The 23566-nt window shown below is 27.2% G+C and overlaps 2 protein-coding genes across 17 annotated transcripts in view; one reads left to right on the top strand and one right to left on the bottom strand.

Annotated features, from left to right (window-relative positions):
- The window catches only part of LOC112687625 (peripheral plasma membrane protein CASK), a 74218-nt gene extending 68198 nt beyond the window's left edge, over positions 1 to 6020 (bottom strand). For all 12 annotated transcript variants that reach the window (XM_025560430.1, XM_025560433.1, XM_025560431.1 and 9 more), the window contains exon 1: positions 5363 to 6020. In XM_025560430.1, the coding sequence (XP_025416215.1) occupies positions 5363 to 5421 (59 nt within the window). In that variant the 5' untranslated portion in view covers positions 5422 to 6020. The remainder of the gene's footprint in view (positions 1 to 5362) is intronic.
- Positions 6021 to 6113: 93 nt separating this feature from the next.
- LOC112687623 (copper-transporting ATPase 1) lies at positions 6114 to 22324 on the top strand. 5 transcript variants are annotated; one of them, XM_025560426.1, is made up of 23 exons: positions 6114 to 6398; positions 6530 to 6781; positions 13362 to 13497; positions 16815 to 17036; positions 17100 to 17271; positions 17356 to 17649; positions 17706 to 17869; positions 18052 to 18281; positions 18355 to 18544; positions 18619 to 18858; positions 18914 to 19054; positions 19155 to 19263; positions 19333 to 19586; positions 19644 to 19841; positions 19905 to 20064; positions 20138 to 20306; positions 20574 to 20718; positions 20790 to 20910; positions 20976 to 21322; positions 21402 to 21551; positions 21612 to 21682; positions 21747 to 21896; positions 22023 to 22324. In XM_025560426.1, the coding sequence occupies exons 2-23, from the start codon at positions 6720 to 6722 to the stop codon at positions 22141 to 22143; spliced, it is 3846 nt and encodes a 1281-aa protein (XP_025416211.1). In that variant the 5' UTR covers positions 6114 to 6398; positions 6530 to 6719; the 3' UTR covers positions 22144 to 22324. The 5 variants fall into 5 exon arrangements, with proteins under 5 accessions (XP_025416211.1, XP_025416210.1, XP_025416213.1 ...); XM_025560425.1 differs by having other exon boundaries at positions 6613 to 6781; positions 22023 to 22143; XM_025560428.1 differs by lacking the exons at positions 6114 to 6398; positions 6530 to 6781 and adding an exon at positions 9970 to 9998.
- The last annotated feature ends 1242 nt before the right edge of the window (positions 22325 to 23566 follow it).

The raw sequence follows: 23566 nt of genomic DNA, 5'->3' as shown, positions 1-23566 counted from the left end.
CTGTATGTTTATTAATTAAAGAAAAATAAATAAAAATAAAAATAAAATAATAAAAACTATAAATACAAATATTAATTAAAATCAAAAAAGTTAAATACCATCTTTTATTTAAAGATAATTTTTTAATTATTATTATTAACATTTTTTAAAGATTTAAAACTTTGTTGTCATACAATTATTTACAACAATTATTATGATTTGAAATAATAAAAAATTAAAGTTAAGACCCATATAAAAATAAATTGTTTAAATAAGATAGATATTTTTATATTTAATCAATGTAAGATAATAATTGTTAAGTTTTAAATCATTATTAAAGAGCTAAAATAGGTATACTTTGTACAATTTATAAGTTTTATTAAGTTGATACTCATGATAATAAATACTTACAGAAATCAAGAAAAAAACAAGTAGTTCAATAAGTAATACGTCAAATAAAATCTACAGTAAATCGAACCTGAGCTCAGAATCATTTTCAACAACAAATGAAAAAAATGAAAAACTTAAAATAAATAAACTTACTCAAACTCCAGAAAATATTCCAGAACCTGATTACAATAACCCTATTTTAAGTTCAATGGCAGTTTTAGGAAAATTAATTGATGAAAAAAATACAAAAAGTCATAGTTTACAAATCGGTGATGTAATAAATTGTATAGGAGAATTTATAAGACAAAATCAAAAAAAAAATGGATGGATACTTTTAGAATTTCCAGTTCAACCTCTACAAATGGCATTACTTGAATATAAGTTAATGGGTAAGATTCCACCTTTTGGAAGAGAAATATGTAGACGTACAAAAAAAATATTCTCGTATAATTCCTGAATATCAAGAAACAGAAAATGTTTATACTCCTATTAATACTTATTTTTCGTATTGTATCAAAATTATAAAACACAAAAATGAAATTAATAGTGAAAAATGGAATGACTTTTGGCAATTTTATAATGAACAAAATTGTATTCAAATATTTAATAGCCTTTTAAGTAATGATTCAAATGTTAATAAAAAAGCTGCAAATTTTTTAGTGGAGATGATTTTAAATGGAAAAAAATAAACCGGAAAGTAATAAAATATTTACACCAGTGAATATTTTTGATATAGATAAGGATAATTATAGACCAGAATTTGAAAATTATGAAAAGCAGATTAATGAACCATCTTCAATAATAACTATTGACGATTCTAATATTAAAACAACAAATCAAATATTAGATCAATTTCAAATTATAAGTACAAATTTAAATAGAAATGAAAGTATTCTAACAAACAATACTAATACAGCATTATATTTATGTAATAAGTGGGAAGCTATGGAAAATAGTTATACCAACCAAATAAAAGATTTCTTAATTTCTAAAGATAACTTTTTTGAAGAAGTGATAGCAATCAAAGAATTAATAATAACTACAGTGAATCAAATAATACTATTTGATAATCCTTATATAATTAATTTAATAAATAATTATAAAAATAAAAGTCAATTTTTAACAAATAATATTGGAAAATTAGAACTCAAAATTTTTGAATTACAAGTCAATTTATGGGATGAAGTGGATAATCAGTTAGAAAAAAATAACAGAGTTTATAAAACATGCATTTGATCAACAAACTATCAATAAAAATAAAAATCATACATTAATTAATATCTATAAAAAACTGTTGGAAACGGAATTAGAACGCACCACTTCTACTTTACATTTCTTAAATAATTATTATGATGATATAAATCAATATGAAATTAAAGAATTCAATTTTTCATTGAAGATTATTGACATTGATGATGAAACTGATCAATTTCAAACGCTTTGTTTAAAAATAATTAACATGTTTGAAAATTACGTAAATGAAAATTATGAATTAATAAAAATTGATGAAAACGCATGGACTCAAAGTGTTATAATAGAAAAAAAACCGATTTATTAATCAAGTGTATAGAATCAAAGCCAGCATGATTTTGGATACAACATATTTGACTGATTTAACAAGAAATGATCTATACTTAGAAAAATTAAAAAACATTTACCAATTTAAAATAAATGATATTAACAACTTATGTGAACTATTAAAATATACAGCAGATGTTGGCAAAAATATTAAAGGAAACATAAGGCAAATATCCGGAGAATTTTATATTGATGAGTTAAGTGTTTTTGAAATAATTTATAATCAAATAAATCAAATTCATTCAAGAAACCATTTTAACATGAAGCAGTTAAATACAATAGTACATACACTTTTGGTAAAAGTCCCTTGTTTTAAAATATCAATACAAGATTTAATTGATAGATTAAATGAATTATGTAAAATACAAAATATATATCCAAACAATTGGCCAAAAAAATAAAGATTTTTATAATCAACTTCTTAAAGAAATATTTGGTAGTAATATAAGAATTATAGATTGGAGAGACTTTATAGTTCAATGTATGGAACTATCATATCCAAATATCGAACAAATACTATTTTATCGGCATTTATTCCAAGACTATGATGTAGGAAATGGGACAATTACACAAGAAAATTATGAAACTATCAAATTATGGTTTGAAAATGAATCAAATCAATTCAGTGAAGCTAAATGGTTATTGTATGACATGTATCAAATCCAAAATAAACTGAACTATAGTCATATGCTTTTAGCATTCTGTAAAGATAAACAACCAGAGATAGGCTTAGGAAAATCATTTAGTTTAATTTTCGGTTGGGATCCATTTGATTCAGAAAAGTTTTATATCAATCTGTCAAATAACCAACATGAAGGAACTGAAAATGATATGGAATATGACAATAATGACATTCAGTCAATTTATTTGCCCTATGAAGAATTTGTGTTTAATAAAAACATAATGACTTGGTTTTTAATTACAAGTTTAAAAATGTACATAAATTCTGAAAATCAAATTGGAAACATTGATATTTTAAATATTGTTAAATCAGTATTTGTACTCATTCAAACTAAACAATTAGAACCTACAATTATTGACTTGTTCCAAAATAATATAATGGATAGTTTGTACAATGCAGTATACAAATTTCAAACTAAAGAATTGTCAGAATTAGCTAAAAATATTGTAATGAAATATTATAATTCAAATATACACAATATTTAACTTTAATTAAATATTTTATTATTTAAATATACTTTACATACATCAAACACTTGGAAAATCAATGTTATTATGTGATATAATATAATCGAAAAAGAGCATAATTATATACACTCTCTAAAATTTCCAAATTAAATAAATATGTTATAAGAAGATAATAAATTTCATTAACCTTTGTAAAATATTTTAAATGTGCAAAATGGACTTTTTCTTTGTATATATGTTTTAATTTTCAAATCACAAAATATATCCATAAATAAAGAGATCAACGACGTAAAAACAAGAACAAACTGATAAAAAAATCTGCAGTGTTTATAAAACAAGTTTTCATTCATCTCACGCATGACATATTATAGTTAATTCATGTAATAGTTGTGTTGTTATTTAAAATAGTCATCAAATGAACATTACTTAGATTTAAAATAAAAAATTGAATTTGTTATAATAATGATAAACAAATAAAGTTCATAATTTGTAATGTATTATTATATTAATACAACAATTAGGTATATTTATCATAATTATTATTATTTATAATTTAATGAACTTGCAATACCAAATTTTAATACAATATATATCATATTATGATAATGTTAAATGCATAAAAGCATATGTAATTTTATTATTTTCCAAAATTTATCTGTGTGGCTATAGGTATTTGAATTATTTAAAAAAATGTAAATAACAATAACTTTAACTATGAAGATTCTTATGTTAAAAACATTACATTTTTACAGATAAAAGATTTTTAACAATCTGTACAGATAAAATTATAAAAAAAAATAATGAAAAAAATAATTAGCATAACGTATTTTACAACTATATAATGTTAGAAGAAATAATCCATTTAAAGCATACCTCTAAATATCCATAGTATATACTATATCCGTTATTACAGCAATTTTTCAAAATGGCAAATCTAATTTAATTAATCTAAATTAAGGGTTAAAGTTAAAGGGAAAATATTAATACCATGTAATTTGAGCAAAATATTGTTTTATACTGAATTTTTTATAGACATTAAAACAAGTAATTATATAATATTAACATTAGAGACATTAAGTAATAAAAACAATTGTTTTGAAAATCATTTACAACTAAAAAAAACATTTCAAAATTTGATAAAAATGAACAGATGTCAACCACACATGAAATTATGAGGTACAGAAAAATTAATTTAACAATGAATATTTATATTTTAAAGCAAACATTGATTATGATTGAGTACACTACTCTAAAGTCAAGATTATAAGTCAAGGTACAAGATTCTAGAAACGTATTAAGACAAATTGGCAGTTTGATGTGACATAAAATCATCAGCAACAATTATTATGAGAGACTACCAAATTATTAAATAGGTTTAGTAGGTTAAGGGATTTTTTTTTTATTTTTTTTGCCTAAGTTAATAAAAATTACAGCAATTGGTTAAGAAGTTATAAGTAGGGCCCTGGTTAGTATAATTCTGGAATTATATGCACTAAAAACGTATGAAATATGCATGCATTTATGCAATGGTTATCATTCAAATATACACTCAAAATATGCGAAAATATGCAAACAAAAATGCATGTTTATTATTTATTAAATGAATTTAATTTTAAAATGTATACAATTCATTAAATACTTAATATTCAACAAAAAATATACTTTAAAATATATCAATTGTATTTTATACATTTTATTGAATTGTATGGAATTGTATGTTGTATTGAAATTAAATTTTATTTTAACACTCACTCATCTAAACAAAAATCAATTTAAACAAATCAAGCGGGTTTATATAATATTTATAAAGTTACCTGGAGAGTTACTATCGTATTGGTACTTTTAGTAAACTTTATCTTGTCTTATTACAACACAAAAATCAAATTATATAACTGCACAATTCACGGAATTTACATTGGACATGCGCTAAGTAATAAATAATAATATTAATAGTTTCATAATATTTTTCTATATATGCATTATATTTCAGAAAAATGCTAAAATATGCATAATTTGAAATGTTCCAAATATGCAAAAATTTGTCAAATTTAATTTCGCATACCAACACTTTAGGTTCAGATTCAAATTTCTGTCTTACCTAGCTACTTTTTAGTTTAATACATAAAAATATGCAAATGCATATAATTCCGGGCCCTAGTTATAAGTATAATTAATCTCTACGGAACCAGTAGAACGAACACAAAAGGGTACATATACTGTCGTTATTAACGTAGATGTATGCATTGATTAGGATAAGGACACTCACTTTCCGATGGTCTCGAGCAGTTCGTAGACATCGTCGAAAAGTACTTCCTCGTCAGCCATGGTTTACCACTATAATTGTTCGACAACCATAACAACCAAGCAATGCTTGTGAGTTAAGTGTGTTTGTGTTTGTGTGTGTGTGTAATATGTGTTCGTTGGTCTTGATAGGAGACCCCAGGCAATGACGGTTCTAGAAGGTAACGAGTGGACAGAAATGATTCAACACGGAAGGGACAATCTTTACGAGGTTGGCGACGACGATGGACAGTCGAAATAGCACCAGGATGGACCGAAGAATAAAACCGACGAAACGAGAACGGGAGGCCGGGAGAAGAACCACAACAAAAACACGAGTGGCGCCGTCACCGCCACGACCACGATTCTCAAAAAGTCGAGTGAACCAACGAACGTGGACATCCGATGCTACTGGGCGCTGGCTGGCTTCAGCTGTGCCTGCTGGTCTGCTGGCTGCTCGGCGCCTGCTGCTGGTAGCGGTGGAGGTGGCCCGTCCCCGCCCTGCTGAACTTTGGGCCGTCGTTTCGGCACGAATGTCGCACCTAGGTTTGATGCCCGCGGCCAACTTCAACCCGGTGTCTCGCTGTGTTTTGGTTACCGCGGTCGTAGATAAGACTGTTGATAAGACGCAGCTGCTGCTACAGTAGTAACCAGTAGCTACGGCTATAGATAATACGCGATGTCAACGAAAACAAAACCGACGATGGAATAGTTAACGAGTTAACTGTGCTGATAACATTATCTGTTCTGAAAAGGAATGTGAATAAAAAAATAAAATTAATAATACAAACAACAATGTTATAACGGTGTCCAATATTGTAAAAAAGAACACATTATGTTGATATCAATAAATCTCCGCTACTACACTCATATTTGATGCACTGAGTTATACGTTCGATAAAGAACAATTAAAAGTAAATGCCCTCAACACTTGAGACGTCTAGTTCGTGGAAACTGCAGGGAATTGGTTTTGTGCTATATATATAGGGCCGGACGACTCAACAGCAGTTGACCACTTCACCGTACGTAATTTTTATTTGAAAATCACTTAACACACGCATTGTTCGAACTTTTTTCATGCGAGCGTACCGTCACATTTGATTGGTTTATTTATATATATATTTTTTTTTTTATAATTATGTAAATATTTAAGATGCACAAACAATTGATGGGAGCTTGTAGGCGAAACAGAAATAAAACATAAATGAACCAATGCCACTTTGTTCCTGTTAACAGTGTGATCTACATAACCTTTCAACACATCCTTATTGAAGGGTTGCGTTCATTCACAGTTTCATCACACTACAAATTGTATTTTTCGAGTTGACTGTAAACTATTAACCATGCCGTCTACAGATATATTTGAACTTTATAGTCCACTGTCACAAACCAACAAAAAACAACTGTAAGTGAAATTTTTTTTTTATCTTAGTATTAATCGTCAGCAAAAAATCAAATTAATTTTAAATAATTTTATAATTAGAGTTATTAGTATCAATTATTACAATTATAAATAACAGTCTCAATAAAGCGTGAAAGAACCCTATCTTGAATGTAAAAAAATGATAACTTCAATGTTTTCATCTTAAATGAAGTATATTCTAATTTTCCTATATGTGCAATCTATTTCAATAGGTCCAAATTAACATTACTTTAACTTTGAATAATGTTAAAGATAATGAATGGTTTATGTTTATCCTAAATTTATATAATTAGTGCTTACAATCCTACTTTATTTTAAATTTATAGATGTGTTAATTCTAATGTTTTAATTATTATCTCAAAATTTATATTACATAATATTATTACGTTATGTAATAATGAATAGCATTAATTTTGGTGATAAAATATATAACAAATAATAATTCTTCTAGACATTGAGTCAAATACATTGATGAATTATATTTATTTATTATTTTACATCTGATTATGTTTAATTTCCAAATTTCAACTTGAACTACAATACAGACCTTACATTGGACATACATAAGTTAAATTTACTTATCTACTTGAATAAAATAAGTAAAGTTGATATTCATTCATAATTGACTTAAATGGTATGTAAACATTTAAATACTATATGCTCTAAAAATATAAATTATTTGTTCTTATTTTTAAAATATTGTTACATATAAAATATTAGTATGTTATATAATTGGTAAAATATACAATTTGAATTATAATAATAAGAAGTCTTGACAAATGCATTTTATAGAATTAATGTACATACCTGGAAAATATAACACCAATTTATCAAGATAACAAAGTAATGTTTGTCAATCTAAGTAAAAATAAATTTAATCTATGCACTTGATAGTCAATTCTTCTAATCTGTGATCTAGGTGGAAAGAAGAGAAAAGGTAGGAAAAGATAACCCTACTATATTTTGAACTTCACAATTTTCATACTAACTAATACTTAAATACTAAATACTTAACTATTTTTTAAATTATATAGCCATAATAATTTAAAAATTGTAATTTGAAAATAAACAATGTTAAAGATTTGACTTTTTATTTTTACTACAATTTAAATTTGACCTATTAAATAAATATTTATTAAAAAGAAATACAACATAAAAGTATGAATAACTTTTTAACACTCCTACTTATTTTGATCTACTTACTAATATTGGTTATTTAACAATATAACAATTATATTAACTGCATTTAATATATTAATCAGGGGTGGGTTTTATCATTAACTAAGGGAGGGGCTAATGAAGGTTTAAGAATTTAGTTAGTTGGTTTTTTAAATCTATATAAAATTTTAAATTACGAAATATGTTTATGAGTCTCTCATAAGTAAGTCATTTTTTTCACAATAATGACAAAGTTTAAATAGTTACATTATTAGTATCAATTTTAATCTGAAACCATTTTGAAATAGGTAAATATACATAATAAACATAATTAACAACAAAAGTGAGCTATTTATTTTTAAAAAAATTTATATAGAATAGGTACCATATTCATCAACGACCATTGACGATATTTTATTATAATTATTAATATATAATAATACTTTGCTTTGTAAATTATTATAATCATTAATATATAATAATACTTTGCTTTGTAAAATAGATAGCTTAGTCCCAAGGGGAGGGGGGTAATGCTTCCTTAGCCACCCCCTTAAACCTGCCCATGATATTAATAAACATGATTCCATTAATAATTTACTTATTATAATTTTTTTCTCCTTGCAAGTATTTTGTGTTTTGTATACTATTCACATTTATGAACTTTGAAGGAGCCTATAAACATACATCCTAATAAGAAATCAAAATGTAATTTATCTCACAAAATGAGTACCTTAAAAATTTAAAATTCATCTGGGTATAAATTAAATTAATCTATTTTATAGTATTTCAAATAGGATAAATAGTTGCCTGTAATTTTTTTTTTTTTGTGTATATAATGTATTAAATTTATCTCATTACATTTAATTTATTTTTTTAATTACACAAAATGTAATTATTCTACTATACTGAATATTTTAATTATAAAAATATTATAAAATATTTTTTTTTTTTTTATAATCACATTTATACATAGGTGATCAATTTGTTACTATTAAACTAGTACCCAATAACTAGATAGGAAACTTGTTTTTTATAAATGGTAATTTTAAGTATTTTTATTAAATTAATACAATTAATCTTACATTTTTGAGTGTTCTTCAAAGTTACATCCTATTATCTTCAACTTAACAATACAAATATTTATTATTTGTGTATGTCTATTAGTTATTATTTTTTTATATTCAAATGCTAAATATTCATTAGATAATATTGGTAAATAAGTACTTGTTACTTACCTACCATTAATTACCTTAAATGCTGATATCTATACCTTTATGTTTATAATGTAGTCATAATGTATTGTAAAATGAAAGGGGGGATATATAGAATGTCTACAAATTTTAATATCTGTTGGTGAAAGTGGTTAAGTGATTTTATTCTAGTTTTTGCTCTTGGTCTTTTCCAAGGTCTGTAGCATGTATTGAATTAAAATGTAGTAACTCACATGTTTCTGTATAATATTTTGTTTTATCTTCAATTTCACACATAACTAAGGAGTAAGTACTTATTGCTACAATGATATGATTTTTATTTTTTTTTACTAGAAAATATTTTACATTTAGAAAATATTAGATAAATCTAAATTTAAAAAATACAATTCACTAACATAAAGACTACATAAATTAGAAATAAGTAATCAACTAACATATTATTTTTATCTACAAGAGAAGTAACTACTTGTTCACGTAAAAAATTAATTTGCACTGTAATTATTGAATCATTTTTAAAACATTGATCAAATATTAAAATTGTCTTATTTATTATTTTTTACATTTTCTTGATTATTATTCTTATTTTTAATTTCACACTTGTATTTAGTATTTTTGTAGCTTTTTTTTTAAAATTATTTTGTTATTTTCTATATAAAAGAAATATTTTATCAAAATAATATTGAAACCTTATAAATTAAATTAATCTGTTATTTTAAATAAAAACTAGAAATTCTAATAGTTTAAAAGAACTTTAACTTCAGTTATTAACTATTCTATAACATTATTTTAATCTTATCTTGCTTACAACTGTAATTGATGTACACAATTATGTAAGTAACAATACAATTATGAAATAGCAAGTGAAATAAATAGTTTATATTTTATATTAATAGTTTTCTTTTTTATACCTTTATTATTAAACCAAATTTACAGCTTTTTTTTTATTAAAATTTCTTAAAAATAAAATCAATTTTATTTAACTATAAAAATATATGATTCAAATATACATTTTTTTCTTATTAGTAGTTAATAACATCAAAGACGGAACTAGAAATATGAAATGGGGGGACTAATTTGTATTTACAGAAAGACAAAATATATTATATTCATATAAAAGTATATATTAGCTTATATTAATATATTTTAAAATTAAAAAATATAATTAATAGATTCATTAGTCTTTTGATCAATCTTCAATTTTGATTCGTCTTTGCTTTTGTTGAGAAAATCTGTTTATGACTTAATTAATGTCAATGGGTATTTCTTTATGAATATAAAGTACTATTAGTTCATTTAACCTGTCTTCTATCATAGATGATTTCATGTAATTTTTTCAATTGTCGTATGGAAGAAAATGATCTTTCAATTGTTGCTTATGTTATGGTAATTGTTGCTAACATTTGTAGTAAAATTTTAATGTTTGGATAGAATATATCACAATGAACCAATGTTTCAACAGTAGTTTTAGGGATTATGGGGTTTAAATTTCTATAAAATTTTAGATTAGGTACCGGGTATTGATATCAGTACCTCTTATTGGCTGTCAATATCGAAAAGAAGTTGTTGCTCGAACAATTATAATTAAACTAACATATTTAATGTATATATATAAAGACATATCTATTAAGTATTGACAATATACTTATATAATATATAACACGTCCAAAGGGGGGAGAGGACTTAAGCCCCTTAACCCGCCTTGGATTTGTGTCTGCATAACCTTTGATCTTAGTGACTAATATTTTATATATTCTATAATTGATCATAATGGTATATGTTATTTTGTATGCGAAATATGAAACCATTTTTAATAGACGTATTATATATTTAAACGCTATAATTATAATGAAATTTTCCAAAATACACATTTCACACTAAAAAACAGTTGAAATACAATTTCATATGAATATTTATATAAATACGTAAATAATAATATTATAAATATTATTTTAAAATATGTTATGTTTGATTTATTTTATTTAGAAATGAAAATCTATGTAATATTATATATGTTACAGTTTAAGTATTGAATCAGCATAAAATTAAAATAAATCAATAAATAAACAAATAATAAAAAAATAAAATAAACATAAGTTGCGCAAACATCGAGTGCAGATTTTCAAATTAAAAAAAATTAACAATGAAACATTCATTTTAATCAAATTGATCATTGAATCATTGATTTTGGCAACGATCCGATCGCAAAATGGTATCGCACTTGCACTAGCTTCGTCAAGTATTACAACTACGTTGTTAAAAGGCGGCACGGGCGTATTTGTGTTGAGGCCATGGGGGGGAGGGGGCGAAACTAATTTTTCTTTAATACAAACTTAAAAATAATTTACAGTTCATTACCTGCAGCTCATGTTCCTGTTATAATGATAACATATTATGGTGATAGACTAGTAATTTATATTCTTAATTATTTATACATTACATTTTTTAAATAAATCATTGTATTATATTCAAAAAATACGAGCCATAGGGAGGAGGCAAATCCCCCCTTCTCCCTCCCCCCTCAAATACGTCCTTGAAAGGCGGTCGAATAGATTATTCTGCACTCAAGTTCCCATTGAACATTCAAATAAATGTTACTCCAACTTGCAACCTTTCAAGAAATTCTGCGATGGCCATTGTTGCAGTAGAGCAAATTAGTAGTTTGGAATAAGATCATGATGGCACACAAAAGTTTTTTAGAAACAGACCGCACGTTGCAAAATTTATGAAATAACCAAAACCGGTTTGATGGTGCAATGATTTTATTGACAGTTGATTTTCGCCAAACACTACTAGTAATACCATGATCAACGCCAGCCGATAAACTTAACGCATGTTAAAAGTCATATATTTTACGAAAAGACGGTAGAACGTTCAAATTTATATGAATATGAGAGTCGAATTCCAGAACGACCAATCTGGAGAAGTTTTTTCCAAACATTTGCTCGACATTAGTAATGGCAAAATACCTGTTGACTCATCGTCTGGATACATCATATTTCGTACCAATTTTTTTCAATATACTGAAACTAAAACTGAATTCATCGAGGTTTTCTCAAACATTGCTCAAAATTACAAAGATCATGTACGGTTGAGCGAAAGCGATGTATTGGCTGCAAAAAACGTTGATGTCAACGAAATTAATTTTCAGATTCAAAATAAGATAGCTGGCGAATTAATGACATACTTATCGATTAATTCTTTACTAACCAATATGATGTCAACTATCCAACGTAATTTTTAAATTCGCTGGAATTGCTTGGATTACCACCTCATAATCTGCAATTAAAAATCGGGTCGGTAATCATTATGTTGCGGAATATAAACCAATCATGTCTTTGTAATAGCACCCAATTTGCAGTGAAGAAATTTAATGAACAACGTCATTGAAGCCACAATTTTGAAAGGGAAGTACAAAGGCGAAGACGTTTTGATTCCACGGATTCCTACGATTCCGAACGACATGTCATTCGACTTTAAACGGTTGCAATTTCCAGTGCGGCTAACATTTGCAATGTTGATAAATAAACCTCAAGGATCTAGTGACTAAGTGTGGCATCAATCTTGAAAATTCATGTTTTTCACATTGCCAGTGATATGTCGCCTGTTCCCGTGTCAAAATACCAACAAAACTATATACGCGCAAGAAAAAAAACTATGAATGTTGTATATCATAAAGCATAAGAATAATAAACACTTTTTTTATTAATTATACAAATTCGAATTCAATATTCATAATTAAGACAGGACAATGTCTGTCGAGTCAGCTAGTATCAGATAACATTTAACCATTATATATGACATACATACATATTCTGTGTACATACCTACTTTTATACATTTATTAATATTAGATTAATATTTTCAAATTAAGCTTTATCTTCTTATCGGTCATTAGGTTATCTTTTGTTATTCATTTGTGTTATTTTCTACCTTGTTGAGATAATTCTTAAACTAGATCAACAATACTGATGTATAAACAATCAATCTCATAATTTCATGTATTTTACACACAATTTTTAATTTTTGGAAATTATAATCATTATGGCATACTCTATGTTAATAAATGATGAAGTCTGGTAAGATAATCTTAAAACTCAAATTATATTGTCAAATAAATTTTAAACAGTAACTAATACTTATATTTACATAGGTATATATTGTGCTTATTAAAAATTGAAATTAATTTTTTATAGTTTAGCCTCTGCTAATGTATCTAATGGGTTAATTGACACGGATACTATTGAAAAATACAAAACAGTAATATTGACAGTAGTTTCAAGAGCAGTTGAAGCAGCAAGTACTATACTCGATCAAACTGGTGTAATTCAGGTGAATATAAATTATCTATAAAAACTAACCCATCATCATTCCTATAATAGTTAGTAGTTTCCGTGTGCTTTAGTGATTGCACGTACCTGACTTTTATATTTATTTATTTTATATACTGCGGTATGCTATTGAAGGTTAATTATTTCATTAATTTATTGTATTAATTATTATTATATGTATAGCACTACGGTATGATGTTGTAAACAAATTATTTAATTACATTTATGTATTTTTATTATTGCATGTGCCTACAGGAAACATTTATATTATAATTATATTATTGCCTCTTTCTGTTGGTAGACACTTGCCACCCCAACATTTTGATCCTTCAAGCTGGTTTTAATATATCAATTATTTCTTTATATATTGTTGAATAATTTTATTTTATATAAATTATATATATTATATATTCTTAGTGATTGCCTGTTTGAATTATATACACAGGGGTTCATTATAATTATTATTTGAATTTCAATATTGTATCATATAATTAAAATCATGGATGCAATAACCACATTTGTCAGCCAGTTCAATAGTGAAGTTAACACTTTGAGTCAGGTCCGTGTAAGATTAGAAGAGCTACTCATATTTTCAGAATGGTTTGAGGAGTACCAGCCAATTGTTGAAGGTCTCGATCAATCAGATGAGCTAAGAATGGAGGAACAAACAGTGTTTAAAGAAATGTTTTATAATGTTAAATCATCATTTCTACACATTTTAGAAAGAAACAAAAAAATCAGATACAACTAGTCCATCGTACAGCAGCCTATCTACTTGTGTAAATTCAAATACAATAAAATTGCCACCTATCGCTACCCCTAAATTCAGTAGTGACAAGCAACAATGGACGTCATTCATTAATTCTTTTAATGCAATGTTTCACAATAACTAAAACTTAGCACCAACATTTTCACTACCTTAAGTCTTGCTTAGAAAAGCAGGCTAGTGAAGTTGTTAAATCCATACTAACTACAAACGAAAAATATTAACAGGCTTATGATGCGTTTACATCATGGTCTGAAAACAAGGGTGCAATAATTCAATCACACATAACGACATTATTTGATACTCCAAAGGTTTCACAGCATCAGCTACTAAGTTGCAAGTACTTCATAATCACATTACATCAAATATTAATGCATTACAGGCATTAAGTCAACCAATTGAAAGCTAGGATGCTAGGCTGGTGACCTTAATTTGTAACCGCATATATAGCGCAATGATCGGAGAATGGAATCTTTAATAAAAAAAGAAAGATCTAACCAAGTACAAAGGAATCAAAACATTCTTATTTAATCAGATTGCTACCTATGAGGTAGGGGAAGTTAATGTTGATGTAACATGTATAATAAAAATCTTTTGTCAAATCCAGTTTTAAATTTAAAGGAAAAAAAAGTATTCTTCGCTAAACCTGCAGACAAATCAACTGCAAATCATAAATATCATTTCTGCAGTGAAATTCATAAATTGTATTTGTGTTAAAGATTTAATGATTTAACTGTAGTAGATTGTCGAGATACTATCGTATACAAAAGGATAATTGTGGTATCGACATTGGCATAAACAAGATTAGTATTAAATTTTGCAAATGATCTGAATAGTTGGTGATAATGAAGAGAGTGTGTTGCAGAGTACTTCAGCTCAATTTAATAAAGCAAAAGCCAAAGGTCTGAATATGAATGATAATAAAACCAAAGTGATGGAACTAATACTAGACAAAAACCAGGTCGACATTTTAGTGATTGAAGGTCATACATTTGAAAAAGTGTAACAATTTACATATCTAGAGCCTTCTATCAGTGGTAATAATGACTAGTCCATCGAATTAAATAGCCGAAACATTAAGGCAGAAAATTTATCATTTTCGTTAACCAAGTACCTAAAATCTAAACTGTTTTCTAGAAGAACCAAAGTACATCTCTATACGGCGATTATAAGACCATATGTTATTCCTAACATATGGATGTGATATATAGCCTTTAACAAACAGAATGTAACAAAAACTTCATTCGAAAATAAAATACTGAAAATCATCTGCAGCCCAGTATAGGACAACGAACTGAGATGCTGGGGCAGAAAAAAGAACAAAGAGATCTGTGAGTTTACAAGAGTTCCAAGAATAACAACTTTGTGAAAGCACAAAGAATCAAATGGTTTGGGCGCGTGATGTGAAGGTCTGACTCAGATTACCTTAAAGCGATGGTCAAGTGGAAACCCAGGGGGAAGAGATCAAGAGGGTGTCCAAAGAAACAATGGATAGATGGAATAAAGCAGGAATTTGTGTTGAGTGGAAGGAGGTGTCAGTGGCGGCAAAAACTCTTAAAGAGTTGTGATGCCAATGAAAAAAAGATCGTCGAGAATTTGTCTTAAAAAAATCGGTTATTTTTCAATTACTTTGTTCCAATCATTAAGCAAGTAATTGCAGGTTCCCAAGTTGTCCAAAATGTGATCAACGTTTTTTCACCAATAAAATAATATAATTTGCCTTCGACGGCAAGGCCCATCGACCTTTACACAATAAGAGCATATATGGTCGACCAATACTGTACTGTATTCGATGGTGGATTTAATCCCACGCGACAGCATCAGCACTGTGACTTTAACAATTGCCTATAACGGCACACCGCAGTATATAAAATAAATAAAAATAAGTCACAGCACTTGGTACGTGCGACCGTCAAAGCACAGTCACCAACGTAAATGAAAGTTCTACAGCACCAGACGAAGACAATATGAATGAAAATACGTTAATCACAATGACTGTTGGTAAGTGACCACTCTAGACACGGTGACTATGAATTGAAGGCAATGAAATTGCGGAGAACTACACTTACCAAATCAGCCGACACGAAATATAAGAACACAGAAAACGTGGTTAGTACAAGATGTATGTAATCTGATATGTAATCTGGAATCTATCTATTTCAGTTCACCATGAAATAATTTATAATATACAGTATAATAAATATTAATAAATACATTACTTTTATATGCAGTCCAAAATTTGTAGTGAATTTAAGAGATCCAGAAAGTATTTTATTTTTCTTTTTAACATATTGGCATGTCATACACAATACTTTTACAGCATAATCAGAACCATGAAAAGAACCAAGAAAAAAGATACATGATATTTGCATAAAATGTATCTTGATACTTTAAAATTATGTATCATGTACAAAATTCAATATACAGTATCTTTGATACTGCCCCACCCTGACACCCTGTCTATATTGCGAAAATATTATCCTGTGGAAATCACACATCTATAGCTCTTATATTTTTATAAATTTAGATTATAATAAGATAATTCGTTTTAGGTTGATACCATTGGCCAAAACTATTTACGTGTACTCTATGACACAAACCAAACTAATTTCTCAGTACTGATCGAAATTTTAAAAAAAATGGGTTACCTTGTGTCTTTTGAACCAGAAAATCAAACGAAGGTTACTATTGAAATAGAAGGCATGAAATGTAACTCATGTGTACGAAAAATCGAAGAAACTGTTAAAGAAATAAATGGCGTTATTAGCATTCAAGTATTACATAAAAATTTGTGTTGATTCTAAACTGTATTTCTATTTGGATTTTTTCTTAATTAGGTGAACCTCGAACAAAAATGTGCTCATATTTTGTATGATTCAAATGCAATTTCTGTTTATGAACTTCAATCAATAATAGCAGAGTTAGGTTTTACAGTACCAATTCATCAAACTACTACCGTGATCAAAATTGATGGAATGTCTTGCATGAACTGTGTGCGAAACATTGAAAGTAATATTTGGTTGTACCATTGATTATCGACTATTGTTTATGCTACACTATATGATTATCATTTAACTTGTGTAATATTGTTAGGCAAAATTGGTGTGTTGAATGGAGTAGTATCAATATCTGTTAGTTTAGAACAAAAACAAGCAACTATTGTCCATCGTCCAGGGGATATAAGTGCTTCAGATTTAGCATCAGCCATATCATCACTCAATAAAAAATTTAAAACTTCATTGAATGATCAGAAAGTCAATACTTCCAGTAATGTATTTAGTATGGTTATACCAGAAAATGAGTTAAGTAAAACATACCTGAACATCAAAGGTATGACGTGTGCATCGTGTGTGATTGCAATTGAAAAACATTGTCTTAAAATCAAAGGTATGATTTTGTAATGAGTAGATAAATATTTTGTTATAACATTTTTCTTTCTTTAGGTGTAAAAAGTATATTAGTTGCATTAATGGCAGCAAAAGCTGAAGTACAATATGATTCTACATTGATACAACCACAAGATATTGCTAATTCAGTTACTGATTTAGGTTTTCCTTGTAATGTTTTAACTGACACAAATTCACGAATTACTGAAGTTGAATTTAGAGTAAATATGATTTATAATTAATATATACCTACTATTTTATGAAAATATTTTCATAGTTAAATGATTTTTATATTAACATTTTTTTAACAAGTTTTTAATTCAGTTTTTTTTCTGTAATTCTTATTACTTAAATGTCTACTCTTTTAATCAGTTTATAAATCTAGTGTTATACATTTTCTTAGATTGGTGGTATGACATGTTCATCTTGTGTAAATAAAATTGAGTCAAATTTGATGAAATTGAAAGGAGTACAAACAGCAGTAGTTGCACTTACAACTCAAAAAGGAGTTATTACTTATGATTGTGATTTAATTAGTCCAAGAGATATTTCTGACAATATTTTGAGCCTAGGATTTACAGCTGATCTGATAAACAATAAAGATAGAGGGAATCGCAGTTATTTAAATCATAGGTATATATATATATATATATCGTTGGACCTGAAATGAAATGAATAATAAAATGTATTATTAATTTTGTTTTAGTGAAGAAATAAAAAAATGGCGCAATTCCTTTTTTATTTCACTTTTGTTTGGTGGTCCATGTATGATTGCTATGACCTATTTCATGATGGGTATGACTTTTAACTTCATAGATCATTCTTCAATGTGCTGTGTGATTCCTGGGCTTTCTCTTGAAAATTTGATTATGTTCTTGTTATCTACTCCTGTTCAGGTATTTTTAAAAGTCAATATAATATATCAAATAAAATATATGCATACAATACGATTCTACAATTCTAAATACAGTTCATTGGAGGTTGGCATTTCCATGTTCAAGCTTGGAAAGCCATTCGCCATTTTACCACCAACATGGATGTCCTTGTATCAGTTGCCACTACCATATCTTATGTGTATTCAGTCATTGTTGTACTTATTGCAATAACTGAAACACCGGCTAAACATACAAGCCCAATGACTTTCTTTGACACACCTCCTATGTTATTTGTTTTTATATCACTTGGCCGATGGATGGAACATATAGCTAAAGTAATAATTTAATATAATATTTCTAAAGTATTAATTAAAAAAGTCACAATTTTAGGGTAAAACTTCTGAAGCCCTTTCCAAATTATTATCCTTAAAAGCTACTGATGCTCTGTTAGTAACTATTACTGATGACTTTCAAATATTAACGGAAAAAGAAATCAATGTTGATCTTGTTAAACGTGGAGATATACTTAAGGTATTATTAAGATAGAATTACCTTTTACCATTACATTATCATATAAATTACATATTATTTAATTAAATTGTTTTTATATATATATATAATATATACTTAGGTATTGCCAAATACTAAAGTTCCAGTTGATGGAAAAGTTATTCATGGGCGATCAGCATGTGATGAATCGTTGATAACTGGAGAATCAATGCCAGTTAATAAAAAACCAAGTAAGTAAAAAAAATTAAAGTAATTAAAAGTAGTTTTATGACCTAATAGGACAAAATTATATTTTGTAGGCAGCTTAATAATAGGAGGTTCATTAAACCAGACAGCTCCTTTGCTAATGGTTGCTACTCACACTGGAGAAGCTACCATGTTAGCTCAAATTGTACGTCTAGTTGAACAAGCACAGACTTCTAAAGCTCCAATTCAACAGTTTGCTGATCGAATTGCTGGATATTTTGTTCCCGCTGTTGTAGCTATATCAACAATCACACTTTTGTCATGGCTTTTTATAGGCAGCTATTACACTGAATATTTGCCTATTTCGGTAAAGCCAAATTATAATAATTTTTTTTTTTAAATTTATATAATTCTTAATGTATAGGATAATGAAAAGTATGGGCCAGATGGATGGGAAAATGCTATTCAATACTCATTTCGATGTGCATTAAGTGTATTGGCTATTGCCTGTCCATGTGCGCTTGGTTTAGCCACTCCAACAGCTGTAATGGTTGGTACGGGTATTGGTGCTCTTAATGGCATATTGATTAAAGGTGCTGATGCCTTAGAAAATGCTCATAAGGTAATTTTTTAAAATTTAAACCTCATTAATTATTTCTACGTGTTTTAATTGTGTTCACTGTAGGTGAAATATGTAGTGTTTGATAAAACTGGAACAATAACATATGGCAAACCTACAGTAACAAAGATATGTTTATTCGTAGATGATATGATCTGTTCACTTGGTCTGTTATTGTCCATAGTTGCCAATGCTGAAGTCAGTAGTGAACATCCTTTAGCTTCTGGTGATTATTGACATTAATTACTATAATAATAGTTATAATTCTATGTTATCTTGTTTGTTATTATATTATTTAGCATTAGTGAAGTTTGTCAAGGAAATGTTCAATTGTGAAATTTCTGGAAAATGTGAACGCTTTCAATCTGTTGCTGGTTGTGGGATTAAGTGCTTAATTTCACACATTGATGACTTATTAAAAAATGGAGCACAGTCAGATTTTATTATGAACTACCAAAATCATATTAAGTAAATAAAATCATTGAAAATACATTTTATTTTTTATGTAAATGTTAAATCATGTTTTAAATCATTTAAAGTATAAAATCAATAAACTTCTAGTTTATTGTATAGATATCAAACAAAATTTAATAAATATAAATAAAGCTACTTTTCCTAATTTTATGTTCTTAAAGAATTTTGACATTTTTATGAAAATAGTTTTTTCATAAAGTATATACCCATGTGATACTAATAATATTATACATTGATATAATTTCTTTGTTTTAATTACAGAAGTGGATCAAATACTTCGATGTTTGATTTTAAAAATATAATAGTTGAAACAGTTATGAACAAATCCACTCAAGTTCAATCAATGCAATTACATAAATTGTTGGATATAAATGAAGAGAAAAAAGCAAATGAAACCAAATATGAAGTAGAGATTTTTGAAGATGTATAATATAAATATTTAAACTAAAAATTAACCAACAAATTATTGATTTCCAGGTGTTAATAGGGAATCGTGAATGGATGTTTCGAAATGGTGTTAATTTATCAAAAGAAGTCAATTTAAAAATGATAAGTGAAGAAACACTGGGTCATACAGCAATATTGTGCGCTGTTAATGGTATTATTAATACTATTAAAAACACAACAAAAACAACTTGGCACTAATTTTAATTTTGTTTCCAGGAATTTTAGTGGCAATGATCAGTGTTTCAGATATGATAAAACCTGAAGCACATTTAGCTATTTATACATTGATGAAACGTGGTTTTCAAGTGATGTTGTTGACTGGAGACAATAGGAAAACTGCTAGCGCAGTAGCCAAACAAGTTGGAATACATAAAGTGTTTGCTGAAGTATTGCCTTCACATAAAGTAGCCAAAATTAGAGCTTTACAAGACAAGGGTGTTCGAGTAGCAATGGTTGGCGATGGTGTTAATGACTCTCCGGCTCTAGCACAAGCTAATGTCGGTATTGCTATTTCTTCAGGCACAGACGTAGCTGTTGAAGCAGCAGATGTTGTATTAATGAGAGTAAGTGAATTATTAATTAAATGTTATGTAAATTATTTTATTAGTAATTTTATATTTTAATTTTATTAATAATTAACAGAATGATCTTCTGGATGTTGTTAGTTGTTTTGATTTATCCAGTAAAACTGTCCGGCGAATAAGGCTTAACTTTTTATTTGCTAGTATGTATAACTTGATCGGTATACCAATAGCTGCAGGTGTATTCAGTCCTTTTGGTATCACTTTACAAGTAATTAGATCACTTAAAAATAACTGAAAAACATTTAACTAAATCTGTAAAACATTTCAGCCTTGGATGGCAGCTGCTGCAATGGCATTAAGTTCAGTGTCTGTTGTTGGATCTTCACTTTTACTAAAACTGTTAGTATTTAAATAATTACACAGCTGTATGCTAATTTAATGTAATCGTTTAATTTTTAATCAGTTATATTAAACCAACGTCGGCCACTTTGACTACATCAGAATATTTGTCAAGATCTCAAACTGAACTGGACTCAATTTCCTTACATAGAGGGTTGGATGATATAGATCCATCAGTGATGATAAGAGCTTCAACATCATCAACTATATCAAAGTATGTGTCTAATATCTAAATTATACATATATTTCTTTCAAAATGGCTTTCACTGACTTATTTTTTGTTTTGCAAACATATTATGTTAAACATTTTTAAATTAAACTATCACTAATTTTATCATAGACTTTTAATGGGAAAAACAACTGTTTCTGAAGCTGAAAATCAGTTGTTAAGTTCCTATGAAGATGTTGAAGACCACGATATGGGAAATTATGTTGATATAACGAAAAGTATAAACGCTTGAGACTGTAACCAATTATGATTGACAATATTTTTTTTACATTAAATGCTTACAAATCTGACCAAAAATATTTTGTGAGTAAGTTAAGTCTTCCTTTTTCTCTTATATAGTTATAGAATTTTTTTATTAATGTTATTACATTTTTTTAAACTATGTTGTTTCCTCATACTATAAAGTTATTTTTAGTTTATCTATTCTATATTATACAAAACATATTTATGTTAATTTTTTTTTTTTATTAATTTTATAAAATGAATTATTTCATTACGAAATGTAAGTCCTCTATCAATTTCCTTATACTGTTATACGATTACTTTTAACCTTATACAATTTCATCATTGTTATTTTTTATAAATAAGCTATATTATAATACTACTGATACTATTTTACTCCAACAAGGGAGTAACATTGTATGATCAATAAATATTGGTTACCTATGTTTTGCATTATGTTAATATTTAAGCCAATACCTTTTAGAATTGTACATTTATATTTTATTATTTATATATTATATTTGCACAGGTATATTTATTTTTTATGTTTTGATGCTTTTGATAACATATATAATTAATTAATCATGCATTTAAATAATAATACCTCTGTAACTTATCCATTAAAATATATGTCAATAAAATATTACCATATTACACACATATATGCAATTAAAATAATTTACATTGATTATTACCTAATTAATATTAATAATAATATATAATCAATATTCTTATATAAAGCGTATTTTGCTTTTTGTCAACATAAGGACCTATTGCAAATATTTTTAAATCTTTCAAATAATATGTTTAGAATTAATTAAATAAAAGAAATATTAAAATTATCTAAAATAAACAATATAAATGAATAACATTTGTATTCATTAAGTAAGTATATATTATACATTTACAAATGTTGGTAGGAGGGATCACCTCAGTAAAATTAATTAATTTTTTTTGTTTATGATTTGTACTTGTGTAGTCAATTGTAGCTGTAATATTATCATATTTTTTACTAAATATTTGAGAATAAATTATATTTAATTTGAGCAATATCAGTTCAAATATGGGCCCCTTAGTCTTAGACTTAAATTGTAGGGGTCCATTTACTACATTTGTACGTAACTGTCAGTACTGCGGAACGAGGGTTTGTCCCCCGTCAGGTCAAAGTAACCAGCACAATGTTGTTGCGAAAATGGGTACAAAATTGTTGTCAGAAAAATGGTAACGACATTTTTGATATCCGAAAAAACACAAAAACGTCAACATTGAAAAAATGAATATGGATTGTTTTCATCCATTATAATCACAGAGCGGAATATAAATGTTATCCGATCATGTGGATGTTATATCTTAAATCGGCCTGCATTTTCAAACTAAAATATTATTTTTTACGGGAACAGACAGACTCAACGTTCTAGTTCTCTGATGATATC

This window comes from Sipha flava, unplaced genomic scaffold (assembly GCF_003268045.1).
Source record: "Sipha flava isolate LNK unplaced genomic scaffold, YSA_version1 35a_pilon_pilon, whole genome shotgun sequence".
In the NCBI taxonomy this organism is placed as follows: Eukaryota; Metazoa; Arthropoda; class Insecta; order Hemiptera; family Aphididae; genus Sipha; species Sipha flava.
This window is presented reverse-complemented; position numbering and strand designations above follow the sequence as displayed.